This window comes from Galleria mellonella, unplaced genomic scaffold (genome assembly GCF_026898425.1).
Source record: "Galleria mellonella isolate WM207_F2 unplaced genomic scaffold, CSIRO_AGI_GalMel_v1 utg158, whole genome shotgun sequence".
NCBI lineage: Eukaryota > Metazoa > Arthropoda > Insecta > Lepidoptera > Pyralidae > Galleria > Galleria mellonella.
In genome coordinates, this window is record NW_026442003.1 from 2,431,986 (window position 1) to 2,451,789 (window position 19,804).

At 34.9% G+C, this 19,804-nt stretch overlaps 2 protein-coding genes across 2 annotated transcripts; one reads left to right on the forward strand and one right to left on the reverse strand.

Moving 5' to 3' along the window:
- Positions 1-949: 949 nt before the first annotated feature.
- LOC113521024 (uncharacterized) lies at positions 950-6,103 on the reverse strand. The gene is made up of 2 exons (XM_031911940.2): positions 5,716-6,103; positions 950-2,971 (listed from the first exon to the last, which is right to left on the reverse strand). The coding sequence occupies exons 1-2, from the start codon at positions 5,952-5,954 to the stop codon at positions 2,521-2,523; spliced, it is 690 nt and encodes a 229-aa protein (XP_031767800.2). The 5' UTR covers positions 5,955-6,103; the 3' UTR covers positions 950-2,520.
- A 6,347-nt stretch (positions 6,104-12,450) lies between these two features.
- On the forward strand, positions 12,451-19,436 carry LOC113509506 (UPF0547 protein C16orf87-like). Its single transcript, XM_052892378.1, has 4 exons — positions 12,451-12,670; positions 14,429-14,599; positions 15,298-15,355; positions 16,856-19,436. The coding sequence occupies exons 1-4, from the start codon at positions 12,620-12,622 to the stop codon at positions 17,059-17,061; spliced, it is 486 nt and encodes a 161-aa protein (XP_052748338.1). The 5' UTR covers positions 12,451-12,619; the 3' UTR covers positions 17,062-19,436.
- The last annotated feature ends 368 nt before the right edge of the window (positions 19,437-19,804 follow it).

Consider the following 19,804-nt stretch of genomic DNA (forward strand, 5'->3'; position numbering starts at 1 on the left):
TCATATTTTTCTTTTATGGGTGAAAATGGTATGGTAATAAAAACAGGCCAGTTAGCCCATCATGATGAATTCATCAGGAATTAACCATGATAGTTTCCAGGGGGAACCGCGAGGAGCTCGACCTGGTTGGGTATATTGCTAGCAATGGGATTCTCAGTCTCCATACCTTTCCCCCCACATAACCGTATTAGGTATACTGGAAGAGATCTGTGTCACAGATAAGTCCCCCCTTGCCTACAATATCTATAAATGTGTTAACTATGTAATTTACAAGTGCAATAAAGAATATATATTAAATAACAAAATAAAACAATTTTTAATATACAAATTAATTTATTGTTAATATTTCTTGATATAGTCTACACACAACAACACATTTGAGATTAGTGATAACACTTTATTGCTATTTAGAGATAAAAATTAAGAAAAAAAATAATTAAAAAAAATAACAGGATTGTGTGTTTAGAAGCTATCCTAAATGCAGACCGATAACCTAAAATCCTATATAAATATAACCCTTTATATTGTTTCCTAAGTCTTGATAAAAAGCGTGGTCATAATTTTTTTTACTAAGCTAATAATAGTCTTCATTTTTTTATTTATTATTAGCGGGCAACTGGGCCCTTAACTACCCAAATAGTTAAAAATAACTAAAAATCTACAAAATAATATATAAAATAGCCGATACACATAGTTGTGATGTATTGAATTATTTATTTTTTATTAATAATAACTTACACAAGTAAATAAATAGTAAAATACGTGGATCAAATGTCAATTAAAACTAGAAAGATGAAAAATATATTTAAAAAATTATTATAAATTAATTAGGTACTAAATTAGTGTAAATTATAATGGAAAAACATATTGTATATGTAATCATATATATATATATATATATATATATATATATATATATATATATATATATATATATATATATATACGAGGTCTGTCCGGAAAGTTCGTATAAAAGTGTTCTGGAATGCGAGAAAGAGGAGTGGGGAGGCCAGGTAAGCGCAGGACCCCTTCCTTATGTCCCTAACAATGCTTCAGTTCTGGTCTGACCGCCGTGCGGTGCGAACTGGCTTGTCACGCCATCTGTGAAGTTACCTCTTAACGAAACCCCGTCGGCATGGAGCCCGCTTCCGTTGAAGAGCAGCGCGTCGTAATCAAGTTTCTCTCGAAACTCGGCAAGAATGGCCGTGAAATTTTTGCCGATCTCAGAACAGTTTATGGGGATGATGCTGTGAAGGAACCAACCGTCCACAAGTGGCTAAAAAGATTCAGAGAGGGCCGAGAAAGAGTTCGATGTTCGGGGGATTGTCCATCAAGAATTCGTCCCTCCAGGCCAGACAGTTGATGGAAAATTCTACGTCGATGTGCTCAGACGCCTCAAAGCTCGTGTGGCACGAGTTCGTCCAGAATTGGCGCGAGAGGGGCGTTGGATTCTTCACCACGACAATGCCCCTGCCCACACCTCTCTTGTTGTCCGTGAGTTTTTGAGTAAAAATTCCATTACGGTGACCGAACACCCCCCTATTCGCCGGATTTGGCCCCGTGTGACTTCTTCTTGTTCCCAAAAACCAAATTGGTACTTCGGGGGCGGCATTTGGGGGACATAAATGAGATAAAAAAAGCTACGACGGGGCAGCTGAGAAACCTACAACCAGAGGACTTTCAAGGAGCCTTCTCACAGTGGAAACGGCGTTGGCACAAGTGCATTATGTCACAGGGGGAGTACTTTGAAGGGGATAAAATTGATTTACCTGAATAATTGTAAAATAAAATTTTTAAAAAACTTTTATACGTACTTTCCGGACAAACCTCGTATATATATATATTAATTAATTAACGAAATTCATTCCTTAGAACTAATATTAGTATTGATGCGTAGGGCGTAACCAGGGGAAGCGAAGGTCAATCCGAACCTTTAAAAATTTATCTTATGCGTAAATTTTTAAAAAAACCACAAGCAGTAAACAAGCGTCACATTAGCCACAGTTCAGGTTAGTCATATAAAGATATTTTCTAGGAAAATAATGTTCTTTTGAGACCCTATTAATGAATACTAGTTTTGAGGACTTCGTTAATTAACATACTGTACATTTTTTTATTATTACATAATTGTTAATATCGTCTAGTGAGATATCATTGATTCTACTACCGTCAACTTATCTAAAAACATAGCGTTAACGCCAAAACTTTACAATAGATGGCTCTAAAATTAACAAAAATTAAAAGAATATCGGATTTCTTGAGTGCGAATAATATTTTAAAACACTTAGTAGTTTTAGTAGATAATGGTAGATGGCGCTGTAGCGTCATTTTGGCGAAAAAGAAAAGGGACAAATAATTTAATAGCTGAAATAAGTTTATGAGAATTTGGCGTGTTTTTTTCTTTTATGAATAAAATTAGAATATATATTAGTTGAACCTAAATTAGAACTTTAGCCTCTCAATTGTCTCTGCATATCACGCAAGATACATGGCGTGAATATTGAACGTAAATATTTACATTTATGATTTTTTTAATTTCTCAGTGTAGACCATCCGAAATTCCTTGTGTTTTCTCAACTTATGTGACAGTACATAACGCTTCAACAGCTTCTTCTGGCATATGTCGCATTCGACAAGCACTCGGCTGCTCTTGGCAGGACTACGGCGTATTGTTGGGTATAAATTGCTCAAATCAACAATATTTGCGCATGTGTCGATCACTTTGATTGCTGTTTTCTCGCTCAGCCTCCGGAAAATCAAGGAATTGTGTCCGGTCTTGCGGACTTCTATGATCTTGTTCGAATTCTGCACTTTCTCGAACCACACCTGGTTGACCTTCTTCATGTCGCAGTAAGGTATTTTGGCTTGCAAGTTGAAGTGGTCTCGCCTTATGTGATAACGGAGTTTCCATACATTTGTAAAGTCCTGATTGCAAACTTTACAGTATGATTGACTCAACTTGTGTCCGTCGCTGAAAATTAGATCGCTTGTTACCCCGGACGATCTTATCATCGCTTACCCATCAGGTGATGTAAGATCAAGCGTATTCATTTAGCAGTAAAAATAATAAAATCTATCTATCTATACTTATAATAAATCTGTAGAGAGGTCAATTCTGTAGATGAAATATATTTCCAAAATAACTATCAGGAGGTGATTAGTAATCGATATTGATGTCAAAAATGCAATCAGTAAAATTTTTGTGTGTCTGTATGTTCGTTATAAAAACAAAAATTACTCGACGGATTTTAACGAAACTTTGTACAATTATTCCTCATACTCCTGGGCAGGTTATAGTATACTTTTCATCACGCTACTATCAGTGAGTAGGAGCAGAGCAGTGAAGGGAAATGTTGGGAAAACGGGAGAAGTTACTCCATTTTTAAGTTTCCGTCGCGTGTGCAGCCTTAATGGCCACTTTTTAAAATGTAAAAATGTCCACCCGTGCGACGCCGGGACGGGCCGCTTGTAAATAATATAGAAGAAAAAATACAATTATTTATTATTGTAATATAGGTATGGAAAAATATGTTTCCTTTTAACCAAGTACTGGTAAGTTTTATCTTTAGCTATACAATTTTCACCCTCCAACATTCTATATTATTTTTTCAATATCTCATAGGTCGACTGTAATAGATCCCTCTATTGGATAAGTCCACCATTGTATTTTAAATCTTTTTAATGTGTCCAACCCCCGTGTGATCCCGGTATAGAATAGGTAACCCCTTCCTTTCCCGTGGGTATCGTAAAAAACGACTAAGGGAAGGTGAGGTTCGGGCTAACTGCGGTTGCCAATCCGACTGGCGTGGCAATTACTTGTAAAACCCTCCAAGGGGAAGCTTATGTTTAGCAGTGGACAGTTAAACGCTGATATGATGATAATGGTGGATGTGTCCAATGTTACATATTTACAATAAATAGTTTGCAATATAATAAATAGGTAGCTATGTTAGAGAAAATATTGATAATAATGCTGAAATAGGCGTATTTAAGGCAGGGGATATGTATGGGAATGGTCGGTGGACTCCTGATGGAAACTTTTCCGCATGAGCTAATTTCATTCCGAATGACATGATATTTATTATTGATATGATATTATATGACACTACGCGCACGTGCGCGTGCGAGTGCGAGTGCATGTGCGTGTGTGCGTGCGCGTGCGCGTGCTTGTGCGTGTGCGAGTGCATGTGCGTGTGTGCGTGCGTGTGTGCGTGCGCGTGCGAGTGCGTGTGTGTGTGCGCGTGTGTGTGCGTGTGTGTATGCGTGTGCCTGTGTGCGTGTGCCTGTGTGGGTGTGCCTGTGTGCGTGTGCCTGTGTGCGTGTGCCTTTGTGCGTATGCCTGTGTGCGTGTGCACGTGTACGTGCGTGTGTGCGTGCGTTTGTAAGTGCGTGCGTGTGTGTATGAATGTATGTGCGTGCGTGTGCCGTGTACGTGTGCTTGTGCCTATGCGTATGAGTTCGCGTATGCGTGTATGTGCGTGTGCGTGTACCTTAGAGTGGGCATGTGTATCCATTTAAGCATGTGAGTTTTTGTATTGAAGATGGCTATCATCCCTTATGCACATGGACAGCACTATTAACATAAAATAATTAAGATTGAATTCCAAAAAAATTGGACCTCAATTTTGGAAAAATCAGTTATTTTGATTTAAAAACTAAACTACCAAACTGATATTGATAAAATTTCTATAGGACCAATCTGTAAGTATATCTTTTTAGATAAAAATTCCATATTAATTTACAACTGACAGAGTTATGAGGTAACAAACTTAAAAAAAAATTACTACCAAATTCCTCCAATCTCCAAGAAAATACACTGTGACACCCACGGTACCTTTCATATAAGATACAATAAAAGATCTACCTATCATCATCATCATATCAGCCATTATCATGGGTACAATTTTTGGTTTCTAAAATCTGTTAACTTTACAAATATATCATCCTAGTCTCGACATCCATACATCAATAAATAATGTATTTTTTATGGATGAGACTATCCTGGAATGTGAGGCTGTGGCCCATTAATGTTTAGAAATCCTCAGAACGGTGAGGTTGCTCCGTGAGGCTTGTAAAGAACCCAGGAAGCTTCTGCGCTTCTGAGCGGAGCTAGGTTGGCTGTACTAGCCACGACTCATACACACAACGGCCCAAATGAGAGGCTAAGCGTGGAAAATAGTGTCTTTTTCACATTCATGAATGAGACTGAAATAGTAACCACACTTGCTCTATCAGTACATGCTGTTGAGGCACCAGTGGGGGTGATAGGTGAGGACAAAACCCAGATCAATTGGTACATAGTGACAATGGGGGACTGGCATGGAGATTGACCTAATTAGGTATATTGCTAGCAATGGGACTGTTACACCCCAACATTAACAATCTCTTTTCTCCCTATTAACAATGTTATGAAGAGAAATGTGACACAAAAAATTGCTTAAAATTCAAAATTAGAATCATAATATTTCATAAGTCATTTTTACTTTTCTGCAAGTATCAAAGTTAGATCAGACTACAGGCAGTATAAATAATTATCTTGGCCTATTTCATACTTGGTATAATTTTTTTTAATCATAGATTAGGGAACTAGCATTTCTAAATGTTTATTATTTACTGTTAAAAGTTCAAGACGATAAATTGATCGCTTTGGAATCCATTGCGTCGCATAAATACACAAACTAATTAACGTGCGAAAATATTATTCAATTTACTGACCTGTTATTTTTAGAAACAGTGACACAAATTTTTTGATCGTTTTCTAGAGTTTTAGTGGCCATATTTTCAATATTCTTACTACATTGTTTCAGGTGATGAATAATTAAACGTTTACTAACAAATTTTACATCTGTATCGCAGTAATTACAGAGAAAATAATTGTTTAAGCTGCTAGTTACTTTGCTATCGGCAACACAAAATTTTGATTGAGAAGTTGGTATGTATTGACTGTCTGCCATTTTCCATGTATTTGTTACATGATTTCTAATTTTGTGAGATTAAACTCGCCAAGAAATAAATAAAAACTACATTTTTATTACTTTCACATCAACTTTCGAAAAATAAGATATTTCTTTTGTATAGGTATATAACGAATTGACGTTTTAGTTTTTTTTTTTTTTTTTTTTTTTTTCTTTTTTGTGGCGTTCACCCCGATATTAGGGTATTTTGCCAAGAACAAAACGGGGAAACGATAATAGTAATAAAATACCTAACACAAACGAATTTAGAAAGGATAAGGATTAGGTCTAGGATATTTATAGGATATGAAGGATATACTTGTACATATGAGAATATACTTATAAATATATAGGAAAAGCAATTGATGCAACTATAAATATATTCATGTAATATAACTAAATCTTAATATTGTTATCATATATATATGAAGATAGTATTTTATAGATAATAGAATCATTGGAAGAAAGTAGAGTAAGAATAGAAGTTGGGAATGGAACACGGATGGATCGGAGATGATTAAAAAGGGAGGTGTGGTCAAATTTAGAACATGAGAAGAATATATGATTCAAGTCCGCCACTTCAGCACCGCAATTACACGACGAACTTTGTACAATACCAAGCTTGTATAAATGAGAAGGTGTGCATACGTGACCTAGACGCATACGAGTTATAATAGTTGTTGTGGTCTTTCCAAGCTTTAATTTACAAAACCATGGTTTGAAAGGAATATCGGGTTGTATAAGGCGATAAAATCTTCCTTTCATTGTACTTGTTTTTTCCCAATATTCCTTCCAGGCATACCTTAAATATATTTTTGGGAGACAAGCTAGGTCACTACAGTAATTATGATACGGATACATATCACCACAAGTTACAGCCTCTCTTGCAATAAGGTCAGCTTTGTCATTGCCGCTAATACCACTGTGTCCTGGTAACCAGGCAAAAGAAACGGAATAACCTCTCAACATGCAAAGATAAAGACTTTGTCTTATGTCACAAATAATGGGATAAACTGGTTTTGATTTAAACGGATATTTGGCTAGAGCTTGCAAAGAGCTCATAGAGTCAGTGAAAACTATTGCCTTATGTAATTTCATTAAAAGTATATATTCTACAGCTTTTAAAATACCATAACATTCCCCGGTAAAAACTGAAGACTCCGGTGGAAGTTTAATTTTTGAACGATATTAAATTGTGAATGAAACACACCCACACCTACACAACCGCTATTGTCTGGTTTTGATGCATCAGTAAAGATGTAGTGCCATTCATTCCATTCAATGTCAGTTATAAACATAAATTTGGCATTCAATTCTGAATCATTTTTTGATAACCCAAAATCATATTTAATATTAGGAGATAAAACTAAAGATTGATATGAGCATTTATAAATGGGAAAACAGGACGATGTAAAAGTGGGAGATTCTATGGATTTATATTTTTCATAACTTTGTATTAAACATGGAGGTTTTTTATGTTTCCAATAAGATGAAGACGAAATAAAGATATGTAGTTGAGATAACTTTTGAATAAGCGGATGATCAGATAATTGTAAACAACGAAAAAAGAAGCGATCAGATAGATATTGCCTTCTTAAAACCAAAGGTGGATCACCGACTTCGAGCTGTAAAGCATTGATTGGACTTGATTTCATTGCTCCAGAGATAATCCTCAAGGCCTTTGATTGAATTAAATCCAATTTCTTAAAAGCAAAAGAACTTCCTGGAGCTAACAAAAAAGTTCCATAATCAATGACACTCCTTATAAGACCATTATAAGCAAGTTTTAGTGAAACGGGATGTGCTCCCCACCAAACTCCAGCAAGGCACCTAAGAATGTTGAGGTTACGCTCACATTTCGTAGAAATATAATTACAGTGGGACAGACCTGTTAATTTATTATCTAGCACGATACCTAAAAATTTAATTTCAGTCTTTATAGGAATGTATGAGTTATCATAAAGCACCTTAATTTGTTGCGGTGATCTCATTCTTGAAAACAAAACTACACTACTCTTGGTTACAGAAAGATTAAGACCATTTGCATCTAACCACGTTTTTAACAAATCTAATGAATCAGATAATTTGGCAGAAGCAGATTCTATGGACTTCGCAATAAAATATAATAAAAGATCATCAGCATATTGTAAAATTTTGACGGATTTATCAAGGAATAATTCTAGATCGTATGTGTATAGGTTAAATAAGATTGGACTGAGAACAGATCCTTGTGGAAGGCCTTTCCATACTGTTCTAGATAATTTGGTATCTTCATCTAAATTCATATATATTGTTCTTTCTGATAAAATATTAATAATGAAATTAGAAAGCATTACCGGTACATTTAGAGCTTGTAATTTAGTTTTTAAAATAGAAATTATTACATTATCATAGGCAGAATTTATATCTAAAAAGGCTGAGAGGATTGACAAATTTTGTGAGAAAGCTATATGAATATCTGAAATAAGAATGCTCACATTATCTAAGGTGCTCTTACCTTTCCTAAAACCAAACTGGTTCGGGGATAGTAAGTTATTACTTTCTAAAAACCATTCTAGACGGTTTTTCACTAAATGTTCAGCTAGCTTTAGTAAGACAGAGGAAAGTGCAACAGGGCGGTATGAAGATGGTTCAGAAGGTGGTTTATGAGGCTTTAGAAATGGTATAATAATCTGAGACTTCCATGAAGTAGGTATATTTCCCGAAATAATTATGGAATTAATTATATTTAAAAAGTAAATTAATGTCGCATCGCTAGCATTTTTAAAAAAGGAATACGGTATACCGTCTTCTCCCGGTGCAGAGTCTTTAATAGAAGCTAGAACACCTTTAAGTTCTACTAGAGTAAAAGGAGAGTCAAGTTCGAATAATTCGTCAGAGACGGATAGAGAAATATTGTAAAGGCATTCCGGCACATAACTAGGAGCAAGGCGATCTAAAAATTTATTCGCTAAAGTTAAATCGAGTGCAGAACGTGATGTATGATCACTAAAGGCAGATCTGAATCTTTTAATATTATTCCAAACGACTGATGAATTAACTTCTGGACAGATAGAAGAACAAAATCTTCTCCAGCCTTCTAATTTCTTTTTTTTCAGTAGTTTTCGAGTAGAACGTGAAACTGCGGTGTAAATTTCAAAATTTTCTGGTGTCATGTAATTATTATAATTTTTTTCAGCCTCTTTACGATTTTTAATTGCTTCCGTACAATCTTTGTCCCACCAAGGTGGCGAGGGAATTTTCCCTGAAGCACTATTTTTAACAGGAAATAATAAATCAGCAACCTCCTTCATATTTATCATCAAGTCATTACAACATTGATGTTCATTTCCATGGTAAACAATAGGTAACTCCGATATTTTATTATCTAAATATTGTTTGTAAATATTCCAGTCTACATTTGATAAATTATATTTAAGCCGAGGACCACTCTTTCGACTTGAGGGAATGGAAATTGGAAAAGAAAGAATGAGGGGAAAGTGATCGCTTCCGAAGGTAGAGGAATGAGGATACCACGACAGTGAAGAAGCTAAATCAGAAGAACATATTGAAATGTCAGGAGCACTAAACCCTTCATTCGGTGCAGTTCTACGTGTTGGTACATCTGAGTTAATAATACATAAGTTGTAAGTGTCAATTATCGTCAGGAGTTTTCCACCATAAAAATTAGAAGTAGAACTGCCCCACGATTGGTGTTGAGCATTAAAATCGCCCATTACGAGAAAAGGTTTAGGTAAAATTGAAAATAATTGTTCTAGTTGTGAATATATTTGGCATGTAGGATCAGGAATATATAAAGTAACAAAACAGATACCATTTATAATTATAGCAGCTGCATTAATGCCGCTATATACAGGAAGCGAAAAAGAAGAAAAAGGAAGGGAGTTTTTGACCAATATGGCAACACCGCCATATCCGTCAGCTCTATCATCACGGAGACTTGTAAAGCCTGAAATCCTAAAAGGATATCCTGGCTTTAACCAAGTCTCTTGGAGAGCTATTATAAAAGGATTATATTTATTAATCAAATAAAATAAGTCTGATTTCTTGTTTGTTATGCTACGACAGTTCCACTGAATTATTAGGACTTTGTAATCCATTGTGAGAAGTTAATAATTGAGAAAATACATTGTAAATGGCATCGTTGGACGGTGGTAAATTTGTTTGTATCATTTTCGATTGCGATAACACTTTAATAAGCATGAGAATAATATCAAAGATGGATTGATTATTGTCAATATTATTTGATGATAATGCACAACCATTAGAGGGAGCAGGAATATTATATTCCTTAACTATGGCTTCATGGGCAGAACGATCATATCCTTGTTGTGCTTTTTGAGGAGAGCGTGGTTTAAGTGTAACTGTTTTTTTATATGATGATTGAGTATGTGGTAATGATGATTTCTCTTTGAGGAAAGAAGATTGAAAATGAGATTTATTAGACAGAGATGATGATGTTAATACATCTGAATATAGTTTAGAAGTGGGAGGATGAAATTTTGATGCTTCAGCATAAGAAACACAACTGTGGGCCATTGTTTCTTTAATGGCTTTCTGACGTGCATATTCAGGACATTTCTTACTAATTGCTGAATGAGAACCATTACACAAGATACAAGAAACATTTTCCTCATCTACTTCACATTTATCACCTGTATGATTTTGCCTGCATTTATAACACCGAGGATTTGAACGACACTGCATCTTGACATGTCCGAACCTACAGCAGTTATAGCATTGGATAGTGGGGTAAATGTACAAATCTACAGTTAATGATGTGTAAAACATAAATACTCTTTTTGGTAATATTTGTCCATCAAAAGTAATAACAATGGTTTCAGTATTAATAAAACCTGGTTGTCCTTCATTAATGGTCTTTTTCTTAATTCTTCTGGTTTTTAGAATTCTCCCACAACCTATAGGTACTGATATATTTTGGATTACTTCCTCTTCTGTCCAATCTTTAGGAATACCCCTCACAATTCCCATACGGGTTACATGGAAAGAAGGTATAAATGCCTTAAAATTATGTGTTTCTAAGTGACTATTATTTAAAAATGCATTTGCATTTTCAAAATTTGAGAAAGAAAGCGATAAACGGTTTCTTCCTATTCTTTTGAGGCTACCATTCACTATATTATTTATCTTATTAGTGTGTAAAAAGCGACCAAATGCAATAGGATGTAATGTAGTGTTATCATTAGAATGTGTTTCATTTTTTTGTACATGAACGACATAAGGAGCTACATCCTCGGCATTGTACAAAGTTCTACTTAAAGTACTGGGTGGAGAAGCAGGTTTAACAGACTCGGTATTATTTACAACTGGTATTGATACTTGAGTTTGATTCTCATCCTCAATACATTGACAATCACTATCTTTAATTTTAGATTCGAGACCTTTGGTGTGCCTCCTTCGTTTTTTATTGCAATGTTTGCAAATGCGACGTTCGCCACGTACACGCTTACGTTTAGAACTTGCAACGCTAGAACCATCTGTGTCCATACTAGATTCACCCAATATATCAAAACTATTATTAAATGGGATAGTTATATTTGCAGACACCTGGGGGGTTGTCCCCCCAGGGTCTATAGGTGGATCCATAATGTCTAATTAATATAGGTAATTTACTTACCAATATTTACAGCAACAAACACTATTACTACAAAATATACAATTATATATACAATCTAATACACAATATATAAATAAGACTAATCCTTATATAATTAAAAATAAAATTAATTTAAAGAAGATCAAAAAACACTCCCGCTTTTTTAAACGTTTCCCGCGCTTTTTCGACGTTTTAGTTTGATAACTGTACTGTCACTGTCACAGATAGCCCATAATTCTCATAGACGGTCCGGTAGCTAAAGTTAGGTATTACTATAGATTAAGGATAATACCTACGATCCTTATTACTCAAGATTCATAAATGTTTAAAATGTAGATCATAGTATTAGGTTTTCAGTATTCGTTGCAATTGTGGCAAATTGCTGGCCATCATAATACGCCTTTTATGTTACTGGCCAACATATTCCGTCCTTTATATTTTTATATTGATTTTCTATTATACTTATGTTTTTACAATTCTGTCATTATTCTTTATATTTTTCTACCGACAAAAACGTGATAAAAAAGAACTACATTATTAAGCATTTTATTTATCAATCCGTTTCTCTTAACAATTATGAATAATATATGCACTTAGATAAAACTATATGTTGACAAAATAAATGTTATGATTTCATATGTTTACATTTTTAAATATTAAAATTATTAAAATTTTTAAATATTAAAAGTACCCGTAACCGACGAGCGTGTATAACAAGATTGATGAATGTGGAAGAAGCGAAAGAGGTTTGTTTGAATCGAAGCATTTGGCGTTCCATTGTTTCTGCCTACCCTAATAGGAGACAGGCGTGACAGATATGTATGTATGTAAAATTATTATAAAGTTCCTATCTGGTCTGTGGGTGAAATGTACATGTAATAATAATCTGTGGTAGTTCTCCGCCATACAGATACAGACGTTTTGCAATTTTCATTGTTTTTTTAGTACTTATAAAAAATAGAATTTTTATCAAAATTATAATTATATGGAAATAAACTTTAAATTTATAATAACAATTAGTTATTAAACAAATGTATATTGTTAAAATATGGGTAAAAATAAAATGATTGCGAAAAGCTGTCCGAAATGTGAACTTCAGGTTGGTGCACAAAATTCATTTTTTCAAAATCTTCGATATGAACTAATTAAGGAACGAATCTATTCGTCTTAGCATAAAAATTTTACCATCCACACTAACAATACGTGTCCAGCTCTCTGAATAATATTCGACGCTTAAAATATTAATTTGTCGACCAATGTTAACTGTAATGTATTTTCTCTGTTAATAAATTTGTTTCGTTTAATTAATAAAAGAAAATTATGCTAATATTAATAATAGGTCTATTAGAACATTCTACCTCATAATAATATATATGTTAACATATATTTATATAGATAGATAGATACTCTTTATTGTTTCCTCCAAAAGATTACAATAGTAAACTTATTATAGATACAAACAATTACAAGAAATGATCACAGTGAGACAACAATGCGTGGGTGGTGGGTACTAATGCAATAATCATTAATAAACTAAGGAAATTATTTAATATGGATGAGAGGTTTAAATATAAACAATTATTATTATTATTATGTAAATTTCTTTCTTTCTTTCTAAATAATTATTTAGTAGCTAAAACGACAATATTAAGAAATTTTGTCTGTCTAAGCATTTCTCTGTAAACTGGGCAATTTTTTTTTTTTTTATATAACTTAGAATGGCAAACAAGCTAACGGTCCACCTGATGGAAAGTGGTAACCGTCGCCTATAGACATGAGCAGTACCATGGACATAACAGAGTATACTGTTTCGCCCATGATACCCCTCATGCGTTGCCATTCCCGAGGACTCAGGTGTTATTCCTCTGTACCCAGTAAATTCACGCCATATCCCACCCTTCATTCTATGTTGTATAAAACGTATATTTATGTAATATAATATCTTATTTTAATATATAAATGATATTTAGAATATTTTGCATTTTATTTGATTCCTTTTTTGTATTTTTTAGAATGGCAAACAAACTGACGGCCCTGATGGAAAGGGGTAACCGTTGCCTATAGACATGAGCAGTACCACGGACATAATAGAGTATAATGTTTTGCCTACGATACCCCCCATGCATTGCCATTCCTGAGGACTCAAGTGTTATTCTCTGTACCCAGTAAATTCACGCCATATCCCACCCTTCAAACCGAAACACAGCCATGCAAACACAACTGCTTCACGGTTGAAACACGAATGGGACAGAGGTATCCAAGCAGTCGACTTTTGTACAAAGTCTCCCTCTTTTTGTAATATGGATAGAAAACATAGTATGGCGCACCCAAATAATAATTAGGATAAAGGTAGGAAGATGATGTTTAATAATAAATTTAGTTTTATTTTATTAAGTGGACAAACTCACTAACTAATAACTAACTTAGGCTGGACCCAAATTATTTATTTATTTATTACATTACATCTACTGGAGGAGCTTTATAACCTTCCAATACGCTCAGAAAATCATCAGTATAATGACATATATAAATAAGGAATAATACACATAAATAAATTTAATTTCTAAATTTCTGCACACAAACACCTTGTGGTCATTCGACGAAACTCCAGCAAGTTGGTAGCAAATACATCCAATTGCGGATGCCGGTTCCCTCTGCGGATAGTTTTCTCAGATTTGTACTAGTTTAGAGAGCATCCGAGAGCATCTAGGCAGGGATAATCTGGGTTTAAAAATTTAAAACAAATTTTAGAGATGGCAACCCTGATTCTGATCAATTTTGAACTGTTTCCAATGACTACATCAACAGCGGAGATCAGCACTATAGTAAGGATCTGATCTTAAACAAATTCACATAGGTTGCAGTGGCTTCAAAATCCTGCAAATGCGGCCACACATTTTTCGCGGCTCGAAGAACCATGGAGTGTCTACCCGCCTCCGAGGACATACGTAGAAGAACGGGCCGCGTGAGACGCTCTCAGCCGCAGTTCTATGACGCTCAGCATTATCAAAAGCAAATCAAGAAAAGGGTAAGCGGCACTGACTGTCAATAAATTATTTAATTACCATTATACTATTAAAGATGCGAGATGAGACTTCATGTCACGCAATTAATTCATTACGCTATCCAAAGTTGCTGGTTCACCAGAACACTTCTTAGTAGTAGGAGAGGAAGACTTGCAGAACTCACCAGCCAGTCTTGGATATGTTGGCACATGATAAATCAAACTGTTCACGACACGCTCTGCACTGAACGCCATCATTAAACTCAACGTAACACAACGCACACTTCATTGTTAAAATTGATGTTGAATGCGGGGAAAGGGATTGTTAGCAATGGAGTTTGACAGCCCCATTGCTAGCAATATACCCTATTAGGTCGACCTCCAAGTGGTTCCCCCTGGAAACCATCGTGAACAATTCTTGTTGAATTCGTCACGATGGGCTAACTGGCCTGCTTCATCCTCACCTATCATCCCTCACTGGTGCCCCGCCTGTGTATATCGATAGCGCTGGTGGGGTTACCATTACATTACCACCTACTAAAAAAAAAATTGATGTTGAATCAAAAGCCAATTTTATAAACAAATTATAATTTTAAAAAGTAAACGAGTCCTGCATTTACGTTAAATTCAATTAAACGTCACGCCTCTGAGAGAGCACGGGCCTGACTAATTATTATAAAAAATCTTTCACAATTTATTTAATTTACTCTATGTTCTTACAGTCTCCCAAGAAACGGACGCTCGACGATGATTTCAAGGCAAAAGCGAAGGGCGAGAGTGGTGAGTGAGCATTTTTATTTACTATTTATTATAAAATTATTTTTCAATTCTTCTCTAAATCTCTAAACTGCATTGGCACACTGTCTACTACTTCCTATTCTAGATTCCTGTTATGTTAATCTTACAGAAGATCAATTAAATAAACTTGAGCGACTTCAGAACATATGCATACGGTTTATATTTAATCTTGGCAAATATGACCACATTTCTGATTTCCGCAATCAACTCGAGTGGCTTCGAATTCGCCTTCACAGGAACTGGCACATCCTCTGTCTCTTCTTTACACTATTCTTTTTCATCCTTCAACTCCCGATTACCTCAAAATGTGCTTTGAAATTCATGTCGATTCTCAGGGTCGTACATTGCGCAGCGCGAGATCCCTTCGTTTAGTAACTCCTATTCATTCTTCTAAATTCTATTCCTATTCTTTCACTATCCAAGCTATCCGTCTCTGGAACTCCTTACCTCTATCCGTTAGATCAGCGCAATCTCTTGCCTCGTTCAAGAGGCAGGTAAAATCTCATTACCTATCTCTCTAATTTGCTTTAACCTTTACTATGTGTGATTTATCTTGATCTATTTAGTATATTTATGTTTATGTATTATTATTTATTTATTTGTTAAAAGTTACAATAACAGTTTGCAAACAGAAATGAACCATTAAAAGGAAAACAATACAAAAATGTATCAATACGCAGTTTGCCAACGTTACATTGTAAACATCGTTTAACACTAAGTTAGAAGTAAACTTTATAACATTTTTATAGATGTACATTACATTACTGATTACAATTATACATATATTCTTTATTGCACTAAAACATACAGTAACAACAATAAGTTAATAACAATGTTAGCAAACGCGAACTTATCTCTAAAAGAGATCTCTTCCAGTCAACCTAACGCAGTGGCATAGGAAGTAGTGAGTGGGCAGTAGTAGTGCAAGACAGAAATTTAAATAAATATTTATATAAATTATATATATATATATATATATATATATATATACACACACACACACACACATATATATATATATATATATATATATATACATATACACACATATATACACACGTTAAATACAACATATAAATATCAAATACAAGAGAACACAATGATGACAGTCCTTTAAAGGAACTTTTTTCTTCTTTTGAAGGAACTGCTAGAATGAACTTATTCTATCCAAAAAAATCCAAACCTATTCTATCTTAAAACCATACAACGACCTCTTAAACCCAACAATTTATATTATATATGTATGTTTGTGTATTGTAATCTTATTTTTATATTTAGAATATTTTGCATTTTGATTAATTTAGTTATTACATTTGAAAGTAATTGGCGGGAAATATAACTCGCCTATCATTGGGCATTGCTAACAAAATGGACCAAATTGTAGTTTGAATAATAAAGTATTATTATTATTGTATATATATATATATATATATATATATATATATATATATATAATTAAAATTGGCGGCCGCTGGCGTGCAGCGACGGCCCGCGCCCGCCGCCGCCGCGCGCTGCGCCGCGCCCAGCGCTCGCCGCCGGCCGCCGGCGCCGCTGCTGCGGCCGGCGACCGCGCCCGCGACCCCACGCCGCAGCTGCGGCCCGCGCAGCTGGCGCGCTGCCACCTCATCCTGCAGGAGATCAACAGGAAAATGCGCGCCGTCACCTGGCAGCCGCCCGCCGACGGCTGAACACCAACACAACACCAGCGACGTCACAGTGCGGTACACTATCCACTGGACAGGGATAGGTAATATCTCATATATATATATATATTGAGTTGCCCTAGATATTGGTGACCACCCGTTGCAATATCGCTCGTACCAGTCGAACATCTAATATAGTAAATTACAAGCGGATCCTTTTCAATACTATATTATTGGGTAACCGATATGTAATATATCTGTTATTGGATCAATAAATATATAAATATTGCAATATATTACCCGCTCTTAATATCCAGGGTACGGAAGCGTAATATGATAGTCCTCTGTAATGGCGACACATGAGGAGTCACAGTGTACTCTGTGACGCCCACAGTGCTGTTCATGTCTATAGGCGACGGTTTTTTTTTTTATATGTGATAATGGAATGATAACCCCACCCGCGCTATCGGTATACACCGGCGGGGCACCAGTGAAGGATGATAGGTGAGGATGAAGCAGGTCAGTTAGCCCATTGTGTCGAATATAACGAGAATTGTTCACGATGGTTTCCAGTGGGAACCACGCGGAGGTTGACCTGATAGGGCATATTGATAGCAATGAGGCTGTCATACTCCATTGCTAACAATCCCTTCCCCCCATATAGGCGACGGTTATCGCACCATCAGGCGAGCCGTCAGCTTGTTTACCACTCTAAGTGTCGTAAAAAGTCCATTTAAATGATTTACCAAAAATAGTTTACGAGATCCTTTAATTTTTTTTTTTTGTTTGTCATTCCACTGCTGGGTTTAGAATGTTAGATAGATAGATAGATAATTTATTTGCATTATTTGTAGTACACAAATAACATACATAGATACATATAAAAAGAGATACAAGAATACATCTACTCAAGAGAAACTGCAGGATGTTTTTTTTTTTTTATACAGGCAAACACTAATTACATTAGTGTTGCCATTTAACTACAATCGTAAAACTAGAGGCTGGAACGCGAAATATTTATAATTAATAATAGATTATTATAAAAACAAGACACCAGAGGGAGACTTTGTACAAAAATCGTTTGCTTGGCCACCTCTGTCCCATTCGTAATTCAACCGTAAAGCAGTTGTGTTTGCATGGCTGTGTTTCGGTTTGAGGGGTGGGATATGGCAGTGAATTTACAGGGTACAAAGGAATAATACCTGAGTCCTCAGGAATGGCAACGCATGGGGGGTATCATGGGCGAAACAGTATACTCTGTTATGTCCACGGTACTGCTCATGTCTATAGGCGACGGTTACCACTTTCTATCTGGTGGGCCGTCAGCTTGTTTGCCATTCTAAGTTGTATAAAAAAAGTGTGAAACTGAGTTTGTTATTTTGTATCGTTTTAACGGCTTTACCAATCACTGAAATTTGGTGTACACAGAATATATGAGATGGAAAATGATGTAGCTTTATATTATATAGATGGAGCATCGAATCTCAAAAACGGGTCAACTTTTTGTCAAATTAGCTGACTTGATTCGTTTTTTTACCAGTGTTCTGTATATTTACGCATACAATGTATCTGGACGTATTATTTAATAAATAAAATGTTCACTCAGTAAAAAGAGACAAAAAATATAAGACAAAATAGGTATAGGAATTATAAAGGAATCATTCATAAATATTTATCACGTAAAATTGTATGAAAAAGTTGACCTGCTTTTTTCGAAGCACTTGTATGGAGACACTCTATCTAAATAGTCTAAGGATACCATAGTCTACTTTATATCCGAGTCATGTCATGTCATGTAAAAAAAAAATGGTTCCCGCCAATTTTTTTTGACAGATAACGACTGATAAAGTGATATGTATGATGATTGACAGTCCACGACTCTTTAACTCTTCTTTGCACAATTGTTTTATTGGTGAAATAAATCAAGGTGATATAATTCATGTTCAAAATTAACCCTTAAAAGCCTGATTTTTTTAAATGAAATTAAAAAATATTATAAGTGTACCCTTTACTGTGTTTACTAATGGGGGAAAATAGTAAAAAAAAAATCAAAACGATATTTTTATATATTTATTTTGAAAAAAAAAAAATTGGTAACATGTAAACAGCCAAATATTAAAATAAAATCGATTGTAGGCGCCCAATACGATTTATAACCCCCGTGTCAAATTTGAAACTTCAAGTATTTAAGGGTTAAAAGAAAAATGGTTAAAAAAATAAATTTGACAGCTATGTTTTTTTTTTCTGCGATAGACATTAAAAAGGTGTCCAGACACGATCAACTTAAAGTGTACTTGTTCTTTTATATAATTTTTGGACGTTCAATGTTATGATGGAAATTTCCACCATTATGTAAAGAGGGGTTAATTCGATGTATATATAGATAAGCACTGATTTGTTAAGATTTTTTTTTATATATATAAATAAAATATTATAATTATGTAAATAATTAAATTCAAAATGTAAATAATTTAATTCAATGTAAAGAAAGAAGAAATAATGTTAAATGGGATATTATTATGTTAATAAATTGTATATTTTTTAATTAATTCGTCTCATTTATTCCAGTGTCCACAATAATTACTTACCGGAGGAAAGGGATTGTTAGTGATGGAGATTCAGAATCCCATTGCTAGCAATATATCCAACCAGGTCGATCTCCTCGCCGTTCCCCCTGGAAACTATCATGGTTATTTCCTGATGAATTCATCATGATGGGCTAACTGGCCTGTTTTCATTCTCATCTGTCACCCTTCACTGGTGCTCCGCCAGCGTATCCCGTTAGCGC

Bases quoted from the DNA above. Each gene is read 5' to 3' on its own strand.
- LOC113521024 (XM_031911940.2), bottom strand. From the start codon at position 5,954: ATGGCAGACAGTCAATACATACCAACTTCTCAATCAAAATTTTGTGTT. The intron at 2,972-5,715 runs GTCAGTAAATTG...TCTAATTTTCAG, and splicing joins ACTGTTTCTAAAAATAACAG to CGACGGACACAAGTTGAGTC.
- LOC113509506 (XM_052892378.1), top strand. From the start codon at position 12,620: ATGGGTAAAAATAAAATGATTGCGAAAAGCTGTCCGAAATGTGAACTT. The intron at 14,600-15,297 runs GTAAGCGGCACT...ATGTTCTTACAG, and splicing joins AAAAGCAAATCAAGAAAAGG to TCTCCCAAGAAACGGACGCT. The intron at 15,356-16,855 runs GTGAGTGAGCAT...GCTGGCGTGCAG, and splicing joins AAAAGCGAAGGGCGAGAGTG to CGACGGCCCGCGCCCGCCGC.